Here is a 22,129-nt window from a genome sequence, read left to right as displayed (position 1 = left end):
CAATAATATGGAGCTTCTGAAGGTCTTCTAAGAGAGGGACAAGATAGACTGGGGCTTGCTTGTCTCCAGGACGCTTTACTCTACCAGGCATTAGCAATACCGTGTCTTGGGAAGGTGCATGGAATGACCTACAGCAAGTCTCTTGTCCTCCTTCCTGGTGGTTGGCTGGATGGCCATGGGGTGCTGAGTGCACCAGGAAGTAGAGGAGCTCAGCGTGGGTGGTATGAGAGAGGAAACTGAATGTTGTAGCTCAGTGATTTTTGGCTGTGGCAGATCCCTGCCCCATGTGCAGGGCCCATTGTTGTGGCTGGTTGTTGATTACCTACAATATGCTAGGTGCTGTTCTAAGTATTAGGGATGTGGTGGTAAAGATAAGACAGTGATAAGACAGTCTGTCTCTCAGAGACCCTCTCAGCTTGTCATGAGTTCAGATGTCGTACCCCTTGGGTGTGCAGGGCCAGGACATCTATGTGGAGGTGAGACATGGCGGAGGTAGTGGGAGCAGCACCTGTGTTTGTCCATGGGCTGGATCTTATCGTAGGACAGTTCTGCCTGTGCATCTCGACAGCAGGACTGTGACAAATGGGGTTCCCGTCTCTCACTAGCTTGACCCGTTCCATTTGGCAATTATCTGGTGTGTGGGGAGGGAGAGTTCTGTCCCTACAGCCTCCCCCATGGTTTCCAAAGGCAGGAACAATGTTGGAGCCCCTGGACTAAAGAAGGCAGCTAGAGTACTTTCCTATAAGAACAGAGTCCCCAGCTGAGGCCAGGAGGGACCTACGTGGGAAATTCCAAGAGCATTCTGCATGTATGGGGCAGTGAAGGATGTGTGACATAATCCGGCCACATGGGTTCAGACTTCCTGACCAGCACAGGTGGCACGCTGTTTTTACTTCCCTGCAGAGAAAGGCAAGTAGGCCGCACTCAGGCCCCAGAGGCAGTGAACAGCCAGATATGTTGCCCCTTAGTCTGTCACTTGGGTGTTCTTCATTGAAAAAAAGAGAGGAGGGGGGCCAGCCCCGTGGCCTAGTGGTTAAGTTCATGCACTCTGCTTCAACGGCCCAGGTTCGTGGGTTCAGATCCCAGGCGCAGACCCACACCACTTGTCAGCTATGCTGTGGCAGCAACCCACATACAAAATAGAGGAAGACTGGCACAGATGTTAGCTCAGGGCGAATCTTCCTCAGCAAAAAAAAAAGAGACAAGGAGGAGGTTTAGGGGAACGTAAGGGACTCCTTTTTAAAAACATGTTGAGCCTGAGTGCCAGTGGGATATCTTGGGCAAGATGCTCCAGAGGCAGTTGGACATGTGAGGCTTGAGCTCAGGGTATTGGTCTAAGTTTGAGGTGGAGATTTAGCAGCCAGCAGTGGGGCATAGGTGTCTGGATGTTTGGAACTTGAACACTCCTGAAACAGTCACAGTTTCCAGCCTTTTCTTTCCAGTCCTTCCAAGGCTGTAGGCAGTGATGGGATGCAGAGTAGATGGTGGTCAGCAACGACTGCCTTTGTGCCCCTCGCCTGGGCTGCCTTCCCTCACTCCCTCCTCTGAAGGCAGAAGGTCTCATCCAACAGGTCAGCTTCTGCTCATTCACTGTCACGTTGTCTCGTTCCTGAGCAGAGGAAAAAGATCGCTGAACCCTTCTTCTGGGAATCCCATTTACCTATGGGGCTCAGAAAATAATGTACCCGTATTAGTTTCCTGTAGCTGCTGTAACAAATTATTCGCTCAGAATTCTAGAAGCCAAAAGTCCGAAATCAGTGTCCCTGGGCTGAAGTCAAGGTGTCAAAGAGCAGGGCCGCAATCCCTCCGGATGCTCTGGGAGACTGTCTGTTCCTTGCCGCGTCCACCTTCTGACTGCTGGCCTCCCTAGCTTGTGGCTGCATCGCTTCAGTCTCTGCCCCTGTGCTCACATTGCTTTCTCTTCTGTATGTGGCAAAATCTCGCCCTGCCTCTCTCTTCTAAGGACACTTGTGAATACATTTAGGGCCCATTTGGATAATCCAGGATAATCTCCTCATCTCACAATCCTGTCTTTATGAAGCTTATATTCTAGTAGGGGAACACAGACAATAGCAACTAATAAGTAAATTATTTAGTAAATTAGAGCAAGAAAAACACTGTTGGGAAAAAAGAAAAAGAGAATGGCAAGGTGACAGGTGCAGGCTGCATGTTAAATAGGATGGTCAGAGTGCACCTCATGGGAAAGGTAAGATAAAGACTGAATAAAGACTGGAAGGAGGCCAGGGAGTAAGCCAAAGGCATATCTGGAGGAAGAACATTCCGGGCAGAGGGAACAGCTTGAATCAAGGCCCTAAGACAGCAAGGAGGATGGCTGTGGTACAGTGAGCAGGGGAGAGTAGTAGGAGGTGGAATCAGAGAGGAAATGGGGGAGGGGGTCGGGGCTCATGGATGGCTCGTAGGCCATTGTAGGGACCTCACTTTTACTCTCATGGAGACAGAAAGACATTGCACATGTGGAGAGGTTGATCTTTGGTAGAAGAATGGACACTTGCTCGGTTTTATCAAGAAGAAAGGAACTGGAGCAGACGCAGGTGGTTTTGTTGATCTGGTGGGAGACAGATCTCTCATCTCACTTAGCAAATATTTATTCAGCACCTACTATGCCAGGCACAATTCTAGATGCTGAGGGATATGGCAGTGCACAGAACAGGTCGATCCCTGTTCACACAGCGCTCACATTCTACGTGATGATAAACTAGTCCACATCAGAGAGAATAAGCAAATGAACAGCATCATTTTAAATAGTGCTAAATGTTTATGAAGAAAATACAATGAGATGAGCGACAGTGACAGGAGGAGGAAACCCACTTTCGACACAGGAATCGAAGAAGTCCTCTCTGAGGAGGTGACATTTGAACAGAGATCTGAAAGAAAATGAAGAACCAGCCTTGGGAAGATCCAGGGGTGTTCTGGAAAGGTCCAGGCTCAGAAAAAAGTTTGTTGTATTCAAGGACTGGACAGAAGGCCCATGTCCTGTGAGAGGGGGAGTAAGGAGGCGAGAGGTAGGTGAGGATTAGGCCTTGCTGCCTGGGTGTGGTTTTATTCAGAGCACAGTGGGAAGGTCTGAAGCAGAGGAATGGCACGATATGGTTGATGATTTAGGAGCATCATTCTGGCCTTTGTAGAGAATGGATGGAGGGGCAAGAGGGGAGGCTGGTCTCTGCCACCAACCATTACAGTAGTCAAGAGGGGAAACTTTGGACCTGGGTGGCAGCAGTGGAGACAGCGATAAGTGGATGGATTTAGAATATGCTCAGTCGGGGCTGGCCCCGTGGCTTAGCAGTTAAGTGCGCGCACTCCGATGCTGGCGGCCCGGGGTTCGGATCCCGGGCATGCACCAACACACCGCTTCTCTCTGGCCATGCTGAGGCCACGTCCCACATACAGCAACTAGAAGGATGTGCAACTATGACATACACTATCTACTGGGGCTTTGGGGGAAAAATAAATAAAATTATTAAAAAAAAAAAGAAGAATATGCTCAGAGATTAACAGAATTTGCTGATAAATTGGATGAAAGGCAGCCAAGAGAAAGAGATGAGTCAAGAATGACTCCGAGGGATACCATTCAGTTGGCAAGATAGAGGTTTGTTTGTAAAATAGGTGTTCCTCTTTGTAGAATGTGATGATCCTGGGCAAATGGGACTAAAAAGGAAAAACAGCGACTCCTAGGTTTTGCTTGATCAGCTACATTAGCCTGGCCTTGCCTTCCTCACCGTCAAAGCCAGAACCCCCACCCCTACACCATGGTCCTATGCATCATTGCTATTCTCACCATTTCTTTGAGTTCTGTCACACTTCTGTCCTTCTAACTAACCTGATACAGCAATGCCCAAACTTGATTGAATCCATCCAACCACCTTTTCTGCTTCTGGTCTGGGCCACTGAACTGCTAATCGAGAACACAAACACAGGTATCAACCCTACTGGTCTCTAGCCCTGCTGAGTGCTCAGCACTGCTTAGCAATCCTTGTCCCTGGTTGACTTACCATGGTGACTGTTCTCTATTTTTTTGTGAGGAAGATCAGCCCTGAGCTAACATCCATGCCAGTCCTCCTCTTTTTGATGAGGAAGACCGGCCCTGAGCTAACATCTATTGCCAGTCCTCCTCCTTTTTCTCCCCAAAGCCCCAGTAGATAGATGTATGTCATAGCTGCACATCCTTCTAGTTATCGTATGTGGGACGTGGCCTCAGCGTGGCCAGACAAGCGGTACGTTGGTGCGCGCCCGGGATCCGAACCCGGGCTGCCAGTAGTGGAGGGCACGCACTTAACCGCTAAGCCACGGGGCCGGCCCCCATAGTGACTGTTCTAAACCTTTACCGTTCATAAGTTACTACAGTCCACACCTTCTCACCCACACTCCCCGAGATCTTCAACCCCAGAGATTTCCCAGAGAAAGTCTGTCTGGTGAGCATTCATCTCTAAACACAACTATTGGAGTAGCTATCTTCACATCCTCCCCCATTTTTCCAGAGAAAAGGTATCCTGCCCTCTGTGTTGCTTTTCCCTCCATGGGCCTCACTTTGCCGTTACCCCCCCGTCTCTTGCACCCCCTGCCTCCTCTTCTCTGCTTGTCTCCTTCCCGCCCGAATACAGACATGCTCAATTCTTTTCCCTCCCACTTCACTCTGCAGCTACCATGCCATCTCTGTCCTCTCCTTCACTACCAAGTTTCTTTAGAAATTGTCTGAACTCTCTTGAACACATCCTCACTTCTCTCCCTCCTCAATGCCCTGCAGTCTGGTTCTGTCCTCTCTCCATCCCTGATAGTATGGGAATGAAGCTACCAGTGACTTTCATGTATCTCCGAAGGCAATGTGATAAATAAAGTATGGATGTAAATGGTGCTGATCCATGAGGTTATTGTGAGGATGAAATAAGATAATGTGCATAGAGCACTTAGAGCGGTGTCTAGAACGTAGAAAGTGCTTAATAACTGTAAATTGCTGTCATTACTATTGTTATTATTGGGGCATTTGTCAGATAGTTCACAGTTGCCTCTGTCTGTAGTTGGCTGCTTCACCCATTATCCACGAAGGCAGGGACTCTGAGCTGTTTATTGTCCTATTCCCAGTGACTAGGACAGTGCCTGGGAGAAGCTCGGACTTTGCACATATTGGAGAGATGGGTGGTGGGTACTGAGGACAGATGGGACCGTGCCCTTGAACTCTGGTTGTGTGGCCTCTGTAGAGCCATCATCTGTGCTCTCACTGGGGGAGGGGCACTTGCCTCTCATAGCAGCGTCTCAGCTCACAGTTCTCTACTCCACCTCCCCATACTCCCCTCCCCTTACTAGGAAGTTCAGGCCCCTTCCCTCCCTCCGTTGTCCACACTAGTACAGCTGTCAGCAGGGTCAGTGGGAGCCCTGTCAGCAGGAGCCCAGGCACTGCCCCCTTGAGGGCCTCTGGCTCAGCTTTTCCTCTCCTCCTTCAGCACAGGCCTCCCTGCCTGTCATACATGTCATGCGTGTGGCTCCAGCCTGTCTGGACACAGATGTGACCACAGTCCCTAAGCAGACAGAGGGGCAGTAGCTGGCCCTGGGAGGGGTTTGCTGTGAAACAGCAGAGACGTCAGTGGAAGCCTGGCCCTTTGGAGCGGGGAGATCCAAGTGTCCATGAGGAGCCACACAAAGGCAGCCCCAAACCTCCACAGATGAGAAGAAATTTGGCTTGGATTGGCCCAGGAAGATGCACACTGTGGAGCCTGTCACCCCACACTGCTCCTCCCTTTTCCAGCCAACAGACATTTGCTAAGCACCTGCTGTGTGCTTGGCTGTGAGCTGGGGTGCCACACAGTCCAGTGGGGAAACAGGCGATCACATTAATGTGTGGTAAGTGCCATGAGGACGGAGTGCACAGAGAACAGTGGAGACCAGCGGAGGCTCGATCAGCCCTGTGTGGCTCAGGGAAGACTCCTACCTGTGGAGAGGTAGAGACGCTGGAGTTGGGTTGAAGAATGAGCAGAAATTCAGTGTGTGAATAAGAAGGGGAAGAGGATTCCAGGCAAAGGGAACAGCGAGTGTAAAAGCTTGGGAGGCATTAAAGAGCCTGGTGGGTTCTAGAAACTATGAGTAGTTGGATATGGCTAGAGCTTAGGGAAAGGGAGGAGAAGAGAGGGAGTCTCTGAGACAGGAGCCAGAACACAGGGACTTTGTAAACAAGACTAAAGAGCTTAAACGTTATCCTCTAGGTGGTGGCTGCCGTGGGCAGAAACCCATATCAAACTAATTCAAGCGAAAAGGAAATGTACTGGTTCATATAACTGTTAAGTTCAGGGCTGAACTGTCTTCAGGCCCATCTGAATCTATGACTCAGACAGTGTCTTTCTCCCCGTATGCTGCCTCCACTTTCCTCTGGGTGACTGTCCTGTAGACAGTTTGCTCTGTGGAGCCACAGAAGATGGCTCCAGCAGTTTTAGGCCCAGGGTCGGCCAACTTTTTCTTAAAGGTCCAGATAGATGTTCTCAGCTTTGTGGGCCATAAACTACTGTCACAGCTACTCAGCTCTGCTGTTATGGTGTGAAAGCAGCCGTAGACATTAAGTAAATGAATGAGCGTGGCTGTGTCTTAATAAAACTTTGTAGAAACAGGCAGCTGGCCTATGGGCCATAGTTTGCACAAGCCCTGTTGTAGGCTTACGTGGTCATTACAGCTCACTCTCAGAACAAAGGAGAGACTCCCACATCCCGTTTAATGTCCAAATATTAAATCTCAGAGATGAATTTGATTCGTCCCACTTGGGTGAGGTGCCCATTGTTGAGCCAATTACTGTGGTTCTGAGGAGTGAAGTATCTTTTTTTTTTTTTTTTTAATTTTTTGTTTATTGCAGTAACATTGGTTTATAACATTGTAAAAATTTCAGGTGTACATCATTGTACTTCTATTTCTGCATGGACTACATCATGTTCACCACCAAAATACTAATTACAACCCATCACCACACACATGTACCCGAATTATCCCTTTCACCCTCCTCCTCCCCTTCCCCTCTGGTAACCACCAATCCAATCTCTGTCCCTATGTGTTTGTTTATTGTTGTTATTATCTACTACTTAATGAAGGAAATCATACGGTATTTGACCTTCTCCCTCTGACTTATTTCACTTTGCATTATACCCTCAATGTCCATCCATGTTGTCACAAATGGCTGGATTTCAATCGTCTTATGGCTGAGTAGTATTCCATTGTGTATATATACCACAGCTTCTTTATCCATTCGTCCCTTGATGGGCACTTAGGTTGCTTCAAGTCTTGGCTATCGTGAATAAGGCTGCAATGAACACAGGGGTGCATGTACCTTTGCAAATTGGTGTTTTCAAGTTCTTTGGATAAATACCCAACAGTGGAATAGCTGGATCATATGGTAGTTCTATCGTTGATTTTTGAGGAATCTCCATACTGTTTTCCATAGTGGCTGCACCAGTTTGCACTCCCACCAGCAGTGTATGAGAGTTCCCTTCTCTCCACAACCTCTCCAACACATGTTGTTTCCTGTCTTGTTAATTATAGCCATTCTGACAGGCGTGAGGTGATATCTCATTGTAGTTTTGATTTGCATTTCCCTGATAGTTAGTGATTTTGAACATCTTTTCATGTGTCTGTTGGCCATCTGTATATCTTCTTTGGAGAAATGTCTGTTCAGGTCTTTTGCCCATTTTTTAATTGGGTTGGTAGTTTTTGTTGTTGAGATGCATGAGTTCTTTATATATTTTGGAGATTAAGCCCTTTATCAGATGTATGGTTTGCAAATATCTTCTCCCAATTGTTAGGTTGTCTTTTCGTTTTGTTGATGGTTTCCTTTGCTGTGCAGAAGCTTTTTAGTTTGATGTAGTCCCATTTGTTTATTTTTTCTATTGTTTCTCTTGCCTGGTCAGATGTGGTGTTTGAAAAGATGTTGCTAAGACTGATGTGGAAGAGCGTACTGCCTATGTTTTCTTCTAGAAGTTTCACAGTTTCAGGTCTTACATTCAAGTCTTTAATCCATTTGGAGTTAATTTTTGTGTATGGTGTAAGGTAAGGGTCTACTTTCATTTTTTTGCATGTGGCTATCCAGTTTTCCCAACACCATTTGTTGAAGAGACTTTCTTTTCCCCATTGTATGTTCTTGATTGGCCAGCCTGGGGCGTGTGCCCATCCCAGTAGCAGTGGTTGGGTCGGCCCAACTAGGACCATATTGGAATGCAAACTAGGATGCGCTTACAGAGGAAGGGGGAAGGAATGCAAGGTGCCAACAAGAGAGAGCATGAACTGAGTGCCTAAAGTTGCCAGTGAAGATCCAGCTTGCAATTGGTCCTGACACAGCCTCAGGGCGCCAGGCCGACTCTGGCAGTGCTGATGCATGCCCGGCCCTTTTCCCTCTGTGCAGAGTTTGCACCTCAGCTGCTTTACACCCAGTCAGAATGCACTTGCCCACGCATTCCTCCCTCACACATTGCTCTACCTGGCTGGGTGGGAATAGAGGGCAGAGTCACTGGGAGGGGCTACCAGGCTGAAGCTCCTCTGCCCTTAGGGGACGCTGCTTCACTCTGTCCAGCTTCAGCACTGTCTCTCCGGGTCTTGAAGGGAAGGTTCTCTTCTCTCCTGTTTCCTTTGCCTACACTACCCTTCTCCTCAAATACCCTTCCCAACATTCTCCACCAGGCTCACATTTACTTGTCTTTCAAGGCTCAGCTCAGTTTTGTCATCATCTCCTTCAAGAAGATTTCCCTATGTCCCTAAGTTGGTCTAAGACCTTTGTACCCCTACCTATTCCAAAACACAGGATGTGCAGACGTATTTTCTTATGATTATTTGTTTACCTGTGTCTGCCATTAGTTCCGTAGGGAACGACCAGGGATAATTTACCTTTAGGTCCCCAGCCAGCACTCAGCACAGGACCTGGCACTGAGTAGGCAGGTAATTGTTGGATGGGTCTATATTTTCCAGCTCCATCTAGGCCCATGCAGGATATGGAGGCAGGATCTTCATGCTCATACCTGGAGCAGTACTTGTTGGTTGGTACCTGCTGTTTGTCTTCTCTACCTCTGGGCTGCTTCTTCCTGGACATGTGCCCACCTGCCCTATAGATTTACCATCCTTTCTCCTCAGACTGCTGCTCTCCCATGGGATCCATTCAGGTGGTCAGCAAGAGAAATGGCAGCAAGACGTAAACTTGCCAGGGCATTCAGAAAGTGCTCATCTTTCTTGCTTGGACATTTACCAAGGTCTTACTGTGCAGGGCCATTTATGGTGGGGCTACTGCAGTGAGATCCCAAACAAGACCAAGTAGATTCTAGAAAACCTGGGTCCCTCTGCTTTGTTCACCCCACCACTTCCCAGAGCAGGTTTGAGGAAGGTGGATCTGTGGGTTTGGCTTTCACCCCATTGGATGACAATCTCACTTTTTTTGAACCAAGGCCTATGACTGAATCTAACAGACCGACATGCTGTGGCCCCTGGTCTCAGGACCCACTACTGGGTTCTGCCTTCCCTTTGTCTCCTGGGCTGCTTGGGCTGCTCACACTTACTGGGAAAAGTGACTAGAAGGCTGGCCACCCAACCAACAGGCACAGATGAAGAGCTGAAGCTGCGTGTCACCCTAATCCAGCAAACCCACATCTGGAGGCACCTTTTTCAGTTGGGTTGGTGGGAATTGGGAGGAAGACCCTACTCTGGGTCTGCTGGTACCCACACACAGCTACTCCCCACCCCCTAATAAGACCCAGTCAGCTTTCCTGCTGGTCTTTGCGTTCTGGGCTGATGTTCGGGGCCTTAGGAAATGGTTTAGGTTGATGAGCTAGAGTTGGGGACATTCACCTTCTACACCACACCTCAGCCATACCACTGGGCATTATATGAGCTGGAAGATCCCTTTGGAGGGTCCCATCTTGCCCTTCCTGGCCGATCAGAGTCTATGGGTGTGTGGGCAGGGTAGCCACACACGGGTCCTGGGGTCCCAGCCTTGCTCTGTGAGGCACAGGGGTCAGACCCACCTCAGCATGTGCCCTCCTACAGTCCCCAGTCCCAACTACTATGCTCTAGGATCTAAGGAGAAAAGAAGATCCTAGTATAGCCTCCCGCCGCCTCCTTCCCCTGTTCCTTCTCACGCACTCACACACACCCTACTGAAACCTGATCCTGAGGCTGCCTCGCGTGCTGGGGCTCTCGGCAGGGCTGGCAGGGCTGGCGGGCTGGGGCCTGTCTGCTGGAACCTGCCCCACCCTGCCCTGCTACCCGCTAGTCCAGGGCAAGCAGGTCAGGCGTCCCACACCCCCTAGTCTGACCAGTCATTCTGCACCTTAAGGGCCACCTCCACCCTAGACAGGCCCCCAAACTGGCACACTGGTCTCTGGACAAAAGCTCCTGGACTGTATTCCAGGTGTAGCATGAGGCTCTGCCCAGGCCATCTGCAGAATTAACACAAACACACATCCTTATGCCACCTCTACCATCACCACACCCCATTTCCTGTTGTTCATGGCCCCCGGCTCAGCTTCCAAGGCCTCTGCAGGCACTGAGCCACCTCATGGGGGCTGAGCAAAGTGCAGTGGAAACACTGGAAGAAGAGCACAAGTCTACTGGGGGGAATTGGGTGGGCTGTCCAGAGGAAGGAGCATTTGAACTTAAAGAATAAGAAGGGAAGGGCCGATCCGATGGCCCATGCCGTTAAGTGCGCGTGCTTTGCTGCGGCGGCCCAGGGTTCGCTGGTTCGGATCCCGGGCGTGCACCGACGCACTGCATGGCAAGCCATGCTGTGGCAGCGTCCCATATAAAGTGGAGGAAGAGGGGCCGGCCCCGTGCCTTAGCGGTTAAGTGCGCGTGCTCCGCTACTGGCAGCCCAGGTTCGGATCCCGGGCGCGCACCAACGCACCGCTTCTCTGGCTGTGCTAAGGCTGCGTCCCACATACAGCAACTAGAAGGATGTGCAACTATGACATACAACTATCTACTGGGGCTTTGGGGAAAAAAAAGGAGGAGGATTGGCAATAGATGTTAGCTCAGATCTGGTCGTCCTCAGCAAAAAGAGGAGGATTAGTACGGATGTTAGCTCAGGGCTGATCTTCCTCACACAAAAAAATAAATAAATAAAATACAATAAAAAAGTAAAGTGGAGGAAGATGGGCATGGATGTTAGCCCAGGGCCAGTCTTCCTCAGCAAAAAAAAGAGGAGGATTGGCAGATGTTAGCACAGGGCTGATCTCAGAAAAAAAAAAAAAAAAGAATAAGAAGGGATTTTCCAGGCAAATAGAGAGGGAAGGGGTTGGGGAATAGAGCAGGAGTTGGGGGGATGACGTTTCAGGCAGAAAGACTGCACGTGTAAATGCATGAAGACCAGCATGTTCAGGGAGCTACAAATAGTGCACGATTGGTGGAACATAATGGTAGTCGCAGAGTAGTAGATCCAAATTGTATTAGACCGAGGAGTGAATAGGAGATGAGGAAATTGAGACAGAATATCCACTGCTCTTTCTAGAAGTTTTGCCAAGAACAGATAGAGAGAGATTGGTAGCTAAAGGGGGTACATGGTCAGGAAAGTTTGTTTTTTGGTTTTCACATAGGAGAGACTTGAGCTTGACTGTATGCTTAGAGGGAAACAAACAGGAATGGGATCTATAACGTGATGGAGAGGTGAGCTTTGGTGGGCATAGGGGTCAGATGAGGAAGCAAGAAGCTGAAGGAGTTCCTATCTGACCGTCTTGGTTTTGTCTGTGAAGTGCGAGAAGAGATATCTGCTAGAGATAATTGGAAGGGATAGAGAGTTTATGGAGAGTGGAGGAAGTTTGGAATAGGTAATGAGCAAAGTTGAGGGTCCAACTAAGATTCAAGTCCATGAATTTATAGCGGTATCAGTCCACGTTGAGTGTGTGTGTGTCTGTGTGTGTGTGTTCTAGCAGCACTTCACGTATAAAAAGTACAAAAGTGTAGGATTAGATTAATCTCTGGTTCAGTTCTGCCTAATGGGTGGGACAAAAAGACAAGGGGATACAGGGTCCTGGCAAGAGAGAGATTGAAGAGATGGATGGGATTCTAGCCAGGAAAGAGAGAGAACCTGAGAACGAAGAAAACTTTTCTAAGACTGAAAATCCAGAAGCAATAAGGGGAAAGATTGATAAATTTGACTACATTTTTTAAAAAATCTATTGCAAAAAGAGGGGGGAAAAAAGCAAGAAAAGAAAACACCATATGCCAACTAAATAAATAAACCAACAAACTGGGAAAAATGTTTGTAATTGTATCTCAGAGGGTTTATGTATTTAGTATATAAAGAGCTTCAAATAAAGAGAAGATTCTTAGCTAATACTATGGTGGTAACCATATTGCAGTATATAAGTGTATCAAATAATTACGTTGTATACCTTAATACAATGTTATATGTCAATTATATCTCAAAAAAGCTAGGGAGAAGAAAGAGAAGAAAAAGACCAATAACCCTATAGAAAAATGGGCAAGAGATAGGAACAAAGTTCACTGAAAAAGAACTGCAAATGGCCCTTCCATATATAAAACAATGTTCAATTCCACTTATAATAAAAGAAATACAAATTAAAATAACACTGAGATACTATTTCTCTCCTATCAGACTGGCAAAATTGAAATGTTTGACAGTGTACTCCGTTTGTGAGGCTGCGGGGGAAATGGCACTGTCATATGTCAGTGGTGGGTATTGCAAAATGGTACAATCCATGTGGAGAGGAATTTGGCAATATGGAGCAAAATTACATATATACATTTTCCCTTTGACCCAGCAAACCCACTTCTAGGAATGTATTCCAAAGATATATCAGCAAATGGAAAAGACATATACGTGAAGTTATTCATTGTAACCACTATTGGTGGAACCTGCTTTACAAAAGACTGAAAAACCCAGGGGACTGACTGAATAATATATGGAACATAACCATAATGGGCTATTATGAAGTATATAACTCTCATCCTACTATGGAGTGATCGCCACCATATATTATATAGTGGAAAAAACTATAGGCGAAATGGTGTATTCAGTATGTGGCCTTTTTATTGAATAAAGAAGGGAATAGAAATACATACACGTATTAAGTATTTGCTACATCAAAAAAATAACAAAGGAAGGATAAAATAAAAACTATTAAAAATGAATACTATATATGAATAGAAGTAACAGGAATTAGACACAGAGTTGAAAGTTAGACTCCTCTGAATATATCTTGTTTTGTGAATTTAATTTTGGAACTATGTAAAGTTTTATATCATCATAAAGTTTAATTAAAATGAGAGATAAGCAACCACTAAAAAGCAAAAGCAAACTGAAACAAATGAACTTAACTATGTATCATTGATGAATTAAACTCAGCTGAATTATTTCAAGTGTCAAAAGCAAAGTAATTTGTCTGTACTTCTCTAGTGGGGTATACCCTAAGGCAAAAAGAACTACAAAGAAACTTTAAATTGTTCTTAGTAAAGAACTACAAAGAAACTTTAAATTGTTCTTAGTAATGATCATATTAGCAATGTTATTCTGAAACTATTACGTGTTTTCTGTATGTATGTGTATGTATCTATATGTATATATTAGGATAAAGCAAATAAGTAATTGTGTTAATATCACTATGAACAAAGATGTCTGCTTAAGAAAAAAGAGATACAAATATCAAGTCAAAGAAGGTTAGTAAATAGATGACTTTTATGTGAATTATATCTCAATAAAACTATTTATTAAAAAAGAAAAAGAAGGTAAGTACAAATCTTGTAATCCTAAATTTGAATTAGGAGTACCAGTATAAATACATGATGTATTTTCTCTTTAAAAAATTATTTCCTAGCTTTGTCCCCCTGCAAAGGCCTGGAAACAATGACTAACCCATAGTGACTTGAACATCCCAAGCTACCCAGATGATGGTCTCTAAATACCGTTTCCAATTAGAAGGAACCAAGGCTCCTTGAGAAAATGACTGATTCCAGGTGGAGGCAAGAAATGTACAAGATGAGCCTGAAACATCTTTACACAGTAGAAAGCAAGGACAGTATTTGAGATTACTGGAGTGTGTCAAAAGGATTCAGGAGCCAAGATGAAAACGCCAAAGGGGAAAAACAGAGAGGAGGAAACCTATGTCTTTAAAAGAGACATAGAAGTCAGCCAAATTCAACGTGTGGACCATGCTTTCATTCTGATTGAAATAAACCAACTGTTACAATAAACAACAACAACAAACATTAGTGAGAAGATAGGAGAAATCTGGAAACTGACTAGCTATTTGTTGCTGTTAAGAAATAATAGTTTTTTAGGTGTGATGATGGCTTGAAGAGGAGTTGTTGAGGTGTGGTTATGTTTTTTAAGGTGTCCTTATCTTTTAGAAATTAATGCTGAAATATTTTATGGATGAAATAGCATGATTTCTGGGATTTTCCAAAATAATACAAGAAGAAAGTAGATGGGGTATAAAAGAAACAAAATTGACCATGATTGATAATTGCTGAATCTGGGTAATGAGTCCATGGGGGGTTACTGTACTGTTTTTTTTTCCTGACTTTTGCACATGTTTTAAATTTCCCATAATAAAAAGTTTTAAAAATATCTGCACAGGGGGCTGTCCCAGTGGCACAGTGGTTAAGTGCACACTCTCTGCTTTGGTGGCCCAGGGTTCACAGGTTCGGATCCTGGGCTCTCATCGAGGCACCACTTGTCAAGCCATGCTGTGGCGGTGTCCCATATAAAATTGAGGAAGATGGGCACGGACGTTAGCCCAGGGCCAATCTTCCTCAGCAAAAAGAGGAGGATTGGCAGCAGATGTTAGCTCAGGGCTAATCTTCCTCACAAAAAAAAAAAGAAGAAGAAGAAAGAAAAGAAAAAATCAAAAAAAGAAAATATATGCACAGGAGGGAAAAAGAGTACCCTCTGCACAAAAGTGCACCCCATAGCAGAAAGAAATGCTAGAGAAGGGCTGGCTCAGTCTTTCAAGGAATATAAAGAGGGCCTCTAAAATGAGCATCTAAAACATGAAGGCCCAGTAAAAGAATGAGGTGAAATGGAAAAAGTTTGAAAACAGATAATAAAAACAAGAAATAAATAGGTTATAAACTAGAGGCAAAGATTTTTATTAAACCCTTATCAGGTAGGTCCGTTTAATGCTTTTTGCCATGATCTTGCCCATGAATTTTTTTTTGCCCATTACTTATTGTCTTAGTCAGCTCTGGCTGCTATAACAAAATACCGTTAAGTTGGGTGGCTTATAAACAACAAGAATTTATTTCTCACTGTTCTGGAGGCTGGAAGTCCAAGACCATGGTAACAGCATGGTTGGGTCCTGGTGAGAGCCCTCTTCCGGGTTGCAGGTGGCTGACTTCTCCTGTATCCTCCAATGGCAGAAAGAGAGCTATTTAGCTCACTGGCCTCTTCCTATAAGGACACTAATCCCATCACGAAGGCTCCACCCTCATGATCTAATCACCTCCCAAAGGCCTCACCTCCAAATACCATCATAATGGGGATTAAATTTCAACATGAATTTTGAGGGGACACAGACATTCAGTTCATAACACTAATATTCCAACTCCTACTTTTTCAGTCATATTTTCATTTGTGTATCCTTCTACATTCTATTTTTGGGGGGTCAATTTGTGTCAGGTTAGCAGCAGCTTATGGTTTTTGTTGTTTGACCCAATGTCTGTGTATTAAGAGAAGTTGTGTCCATTTGCATAGCCATGTTTTCATAATATTATAAAGTGAATAAAATAGTCTACAGAGCAGTCTAAAAAATGAGATGGGAAAAGGAAGATCAGTACAGGTATATAACAAAAAATTAATTGTTTCTGTGTTGTAGGATTATAGGTATTTTTTATTTGTGTGTGTGTGCACCTGTCTGTATTTTTTCCAAAATTAACACACATTACAAGTGACACCAAAATAAGGTTTTTTTAAAAAGTAAAAATTAACATAATGAACTTTCTAATCAGCTGAAAAAAGGGGGGAAGGGAGAGGAAAAGGAAAAAATATGTTGAGACTATTTGGCTAGATCTTAGGAGATTTTATTAGCGTGTGACATCCAGTACATATTGGGAAGCAGATAAAATCCTGTCCAAGCCTGACTGAGAAGCTTTGCAAACATTTTATGAGCTCAGTCCTGACGCAGAAGGAGAGGCTCTTGGTGCAGGCTCATCCAGGGACCTTGTGTCCTTTGCTGTTACACAAAGACTGTGGCCGGGATCCTCGGTGCCTCTGCCACAACAGCAGATATATGAATTCACTTAGATTTTGTATACTAGGTATGAGAAACATGCATGACCCTTGTGCTCAGAAGAGGGAAGTGTGCTAACTCAGAAGTCCAAAGGAAAGCCCTATGCAGGAGTGGCCTTTCTGTGCTATCAAGTGTTGACTGCTTCTTCCTAGCAGCAAGTAATGGAGCAGGGAGCGGTATTGAAGGTTTTCTGCCTCTTTCAAGTTCCCTTCAAAATCTCTAATAATATTAGACCTCCGGGTAATTACTGATATTATTCCTCTTGGGTATGGTGATTGTAATGGTGTTATTGATGATGAGAATGAGAGATGTATGCTGGAGTTAGAGTACATTAGGAGGGGTAAGTCCTAGCTTTGGGGCTGGGAGGGCCTCTCCTCCAGTCTTCAGTTGTTCAGTGGCTGATTCAGGTTGAGTTAGAGATAAAGAGACGGAGCCACGAAGGCCTAGGCCTCCACGCATTCATTCTTGGCCAGGAAAGCCCTAAGCAGGTCCCACAGCAAGACTCAGCACACAGCAAGGGACCAGGCGCTGGCCATTTTCCGGGCTGCCAGGTGCCCTGAAAAAGGTCTCAAAACCAGGGTGCTAGGTTCCATGTGAAGTCATGTTGTCCAAGCATTTCTGAAGAGCTTGGTTCCTCCTGTACCTTTTCACCTGTCTTCACTCCCTTCTGCATCCCTTCTGACTTTGTCCCATCCTCCCCAAGCCTGCACCCTGCCCTACCCGCTCCTCAGCTTTCCCCCAAAAAGTGAAACTTGCCTTTTTCCTTCTCCTCAACTCAGCATCACCTCACCCTTCCTTCTCTCCCCTTTTCCCTCCCATCTTTCCTCCAAGCCAAATTACCCCCTCCCCTTAAGCTCTTTACCCTCCCCCAGCTCCTGAGGAGCTTTTCCCTCTGTCCTTCTCTCTGCCAACAAATGTGCTCAGGCTTCTACTTGTCTGAGCCCCCCTCAGCCCTGCCTCCCAGCCGCAGGATACTGCGATTTTTCTCTTCTCTCTCAACTCTGTATCTCCTATGGCTTTTCACCTGCTTTGCCATCTCATCATGAATTCTCCTTCCTCCTCACCCTGGGTGGTCCACCTCCCAGAATTCTCTCAAAAATTCTGTCTCCTTGCACTGGCTGTATTTTGGGGTATTTCTCTGCTCAACTGGACAGTGTCTCATCTCCGTGTTCCCAGATTGCAGGAATAGTGTAGACAGTAGTAACTGTTTGATGGATGCATGTGTGGATAACCTGCCAGAGGGCTTCCAGCTCTGAGATTTTGATCCCTGCTGAGCAGATCTTGTCTTTCCACTCCTACAGCTGGCCACGTAAGGACTGGCCAGGCCTGCTCCTTCAAACTCAGGCGCCACTAAACATGATCTGTCAGACCCCGCACAGCAGCTACCCAATGAACAGGCTGGAGTAGGGAGGGTGTGCTGGAATGTCGAGGGTCGCTTCCAGCAGATCCAGAGCGAAGGCAGTTGTACAGGAGAGCCAACCAGTACTCCAGCCTGTTGCATTTTGGGATCTTCAACAGTCCCGTTGTATTCCAGGTTCTCCAAGCCAGCACCCATGTTCCTGGATGACTCCTTCCGCAAATGGTCTAGGATCCGGGAATTTGTGCCGCCCTTTGGGATCAAAGGTCAAGGTATGCTGGGAACCCCGATCCACTCTACGTTAACATCTCATCCCCCAAACTGTCTCCCTACTCTTTAGGACAGGGCTGGACCGTCAGAAGTCCCCATGCTGGGGATCCACCCCCTCTCAACAATGTCCTTCCTTCTCTCCCTCTTTCCCTTCCTTCCTTTTTTCTTACTTCTTGAGTGGAATATCTACTCAGCCCCCTACTTTGCCAGGGCTAGGCATACCATGGTGGAGTAGACAGATGCGGTCCATCTCCTCAAAAAGCTCCAGTCTGGTGGAGACACAGACACTTAGGGTGCAGGACAGTGAGGACTCTGATGAGGGAAGAACACAGTGCTGTGAGATCGCAGAAAGGGGGTCCAGAGACATCAGCACTAGAGGACCAGGCATGAGAGGGAAAATCCCAGAGAAAATAGAGGCCAGCCCCCACGACTGCCCCCAGGCTCCCCCATTATCCCCTCCTGATGTTTTTCCCCTTAACCTAGTCTCCCCTCCAGTGCTTTCTTATCCTGTCCAAGGCTAAGCTTTCCCCTGTACTCTCAGAACTGTCCCCTTCCATTGCCTTGGGGACCTCACCCATGCAGTTCCCTCCTCACTTAAGACTTTCCTGCCCCTGACAGTTTAACAGTTCTGTTCTCTTGTCAAGTTCCTGCACTATGTCATGGCATGGTAGAGTTTGGGCTTTAGGGTCAGACATAGAAGGATCAGATCCCAGTACTACCTCTTTACTAGCTGTCACCTTGGACAAGATACTTAACCTGTCTGTGCTTTAGTTTCTTCATTGGTTAAATGGAGAAAACAATACCATTGAATTAGGTTGTGGTCAGAATTAAATAAGATAACTGTTAAAGGGGTGATATCATTTGATCGGGGGACTCAAGAATACCTGCACCCTCTACTCAGCCAGTCCACCCCTCCCTGAAAGGAAGACAGTGGCCAGCAAGAGGACAGTCTTGAACTGGAGCTGTGACCTCACACCTCTAAGGACAAATCTAATGGGTTGGCTTGAACCATATGAAGAACTCCTTTTTCCTGGGTGCAGGTAGCCAAGCAGCCCACTCTTTTCTCCTAAATCCTCACTTGAGACTCTGATCCTACTAAGCTGCGAAGGCCAGGAAAGGCCGATACAGAGCCCATCGGCCAGTGACAAGAGAGCATCTGACAGTTTATGCCCTTTCTGCTAAGGTTCCCCTCCTAGAAAACAAAAACCAAATCCATAGCCTTGACCTTGGCCAATTAGGGCAATATGCTTTTCCTTAGAGGTGAAACTGGAGGTAGGAAAGGGAGGGGATCTGTGGCCTTCCCTGAAGCCCACCGTGAGGTATATCTGAAGGCACTTAGTTTTTATTTATTTATTTTTTCCCCCAAAGCCCCAGTAGATAGTTGTATGTCATAGCTGCACATCTTTCTAGTTGCTGTATGTGGGACGCGGCCTCAGCATGGCCGGAGAAGCGGTGCGTTGGTGCGCGCCCGGGATCCGAACCCGGGCCGCCAGTAGCGGAGCGCACGCACTTAACTGCTAAGCCACAGGGCCGGCCCCTGAAGGTACTTAGTATAGAACATTCCTTAAAGGTTTCTTTCCTTACCCCTTTCTCATTCCACCTCTGGAAGGATGAGCTGTGCCTTGTCTCCTCTTTCTCACCATTTACTCCTGAAGAATATCCTCTCCCCCACCATCCCAGTGAAACTGCTCAGTGCCCCGTGACATCCATAGGATACTTTTCAGTCCCTAACTTGACCTCTCAGCTGCATCTGACAGTGTTGTCCAACCCTATCTTTTAAAAAATTATGAGGTTATTATTTTTAATCTTAGAGGCATCCTTCCTTTGCATGAAATTGTTCAGGCATATAAAAAAGCATAAAGACGAATATAATGAGTACCCAGGTACTCTCTACCCAGCTTAAGAAATAAAACATGAGATATAATTAAAGCTTTCTGTAGCCCTTCCCACTTTATTTCCCTCCTTCCCCAGGACACCATTATCCTGGTTTTGGTGTTATTCCATACCTGTTTATATATTTCTATGACATATTTATATATCCAGTAAAAATATGGTATTGTTTTTGCAAGTTTGGAACTTTACAAATGATCTTATATGTGTGTGTGTGTGTGTGTGTGTGTATTTTTCAAATTGAGTTTTTGCTTATGCTTTTCAGATTTATCTGTATTGGTACATGTGACTCTAGGTGATTGATTTTGTGACTGCGGTGTAATACTCCATGTACCACATTTAATCTGTTTTCCTTTGGTAGACATTCAGGTTGCCTCTAGCAGTGTGCTATTACAGACAGTCCTGCAATGAACATACTTGTACAAGTCTCCTTAAGCAAATGTGTGAATTTTTCGATGCTCTCCATCTAGGAGTAGAGTTGTGAGATCTTAGTCTCTGCACAGCTGCATCCTCACTTGATCTTATTAAAATGCTCTTCACTGTGTTTGTACCAGTTTCCTTACTTTACCTTTAAGTCTTTATGTACATTATCTTTCTGTCTTCCTAACAACTCTGCACAGTAAGAATTACCATCTTCATTTGAAAGGTGAAGAGGGCCGGCCCCGTGGCTTAGCTGTGAAGTGCGCGCGCTCCACTGAAAGGTGAAGAAACTAAAGCTCAAAGAAGTTACTTATCTGAGGTCACAGAGCTCGTAGGTAGCAGAGCCAGGATTTGACTCCAAAGCCAAATCATTATACACTATATTATAATGCTCTCATTATGCCCGAGTTTGAAAGGAGAGCAATCATCATTGCCCAAGCCAGAGAGGGGCCGAGAAGAATGAGGTCTGAATGGTGGTCACGGGATCTGAGAGTACAGAGGTTATGGGGCCCTTGCTGAGGGCAACCTGAATGGAGTGCAGGTGGGCAGATGCCAGGCCACAGGGCTCGAAGAGGTAAGAGGGTCAGGAGGTAGAGACAGCCTAGCAAGAACAAGATTAGAGGTCAGCAGCGTTAGAGGGAGGAAGTGAGGGGAGGATGGGCTCAGAAAATGAGGCAGAGTGGTCTGAGTTGGGGAGCCAGCTGGGCGCACTCCAGCTCTTCAATGTTTGTGTCTCCTCATGTGCTTCCTGATGTCTGCTCAGTGGAGGTGCAGAAGTGAGCACAAGCTGGTCTCTGTCTCTTGAGCACGTGCTCCCATGCTGGGGGAGACTGATATGCCACGGCTCCCAAGCAAGTGCCCCCTGGGGCTGCATGCCCTGGGGCTGACTGCAGAGCCTCCAAAAGTCAGATGAGGCTCCCAGGGAAGAGCTGGGGAAGCCGTGGGGAAAACTGGCTCTGGCAGAGCTGTGCATGCCTACCTGTTCTCCTGCCTCCATCTCCTTTCTCACAGAGAAAGTTAGGCAGTGGCCCAGCCCAGCCTTGTGTCCAGAGCTCCCTCCTCCCGCGTCTGCCTGCACCCTAGCCCCAGGAGCGTGTGCCTTCAGATCTGCTCGTTGGTGAACATTTCACAGGAACTTAAGTGATCCTCTAACAGAAACCTCCCTCCTCTGTCCACAGACAATCTGATCAAAGCCATCTTGTCAGTCACCAAAGAGTACCGCCTGACCCCTGCCTTGGACAGGTGAGCCACTCGCAGCCCAGCCTCCTGCCCCCCAGCTGCCTGCATGTGCAGAGGTGTTGAGGCCCAGCAGCCTTTCCTGGACGTGAGCAGATTCTCCACCATATGCACATGCACACACACAGTACACCTGCTGGGGTGGGTGAGCAGATAAGTGGGGCCATCCAGCTGGGCTTGCACCTCGTGGCTATAAGCACTTGGCAAGACATCTCAGTCCTCAGACATCAGAGGTCTGAGGGTAAAAACTGAAGACACTGAGCTGGGATCAGCCAAGCATTGGGACTGAGGGACTGGGTGGTGGGGGCAGCTGAAGGGACCAGGGCTTAAATCCAGGAGAGAGTGACAGCTCTGAAGCCAACAGACCCTGGATGGGGGAAGCACCAGGGTCAGGGGTGGGAGACGCAAAATGAGTAAGGTTCACTGGTGACTCCTGGGAGCATGGGGGCTTCTGAGTCGAAGATAAGCCAAGCCTTGAGTCCTCAAGCCTCCAGGCCCGTTCCTCTGTTCTTGCTTTTCTGGCATAGCCCTCAAGCTCAGCCCACTTTTCCCTCTCTCCTGAAAGCTGCCTGAACCCCACCAACCCTTGGGGAATCTTTCACCCAGAATGCTATCTTACCAGAGCCTCCTTCCTCACCACCCCGGAGCAAGTGCCCAAGCCCTTTCCGCACCCACGCTTCCCTGGGGAGTGTCAGGGACTAGGGAGGTCTAAGAGCCCCACGGGGCCCCGCTCCTCAGTATGATT

At 46.7% G+C, this 22,129-nt stretch overlaps 1 protein-coding gene across 6 annotated transcripts in view; it reads left to right on the top strand.

Annotated features, from left to right (window-relative positions):
- ST3GAL3 (ST3 beta-galactoside alpha-2,3-sialyltransferase 3) overlaps positions 1-22,129 on the top strand; it is a 224,389-nt gene that overhangs the window by 176,890 nt on the left and 25,370 nt on the right. For all 6 annotated transcript variants that reach the window (XM_087446104.1, XM_087446102.1, XM_087446103.1 and 3 more), the window contains 2 exons: positions 17,746-17,840; positions 21,327-21,390. In XM_087446104.1, the coding sequence (XP_087302230.1) occupies positions 17,746-17,840; positions 21,327-21,390 (159 nt within the window). The remainder of the gene's footprint in view (positions 1-17,745; positions 17,841-21,326; positions 21,391-22,129) is intronic.

This window comes from Ceratotherium simum, chromosome 22 (genome assembly GCF_057802395.1).
Source record: "Ceratotherium simum simum isolate JZ-2026a chromosome 22, ASM5780239v1, whole genome shotgun sequence".
Lineage (NCBI taxonomy): Eukaryota > Metazoa > Chordata > Mammalia > Perissodactyla > Rhinocerotidae > Ceratotherium > Ceratotherium simum.
Note: the sequence above shows the minus strand (reverse complement) of the source record. Positions and strands in the feature narration are given on the sequence as shown.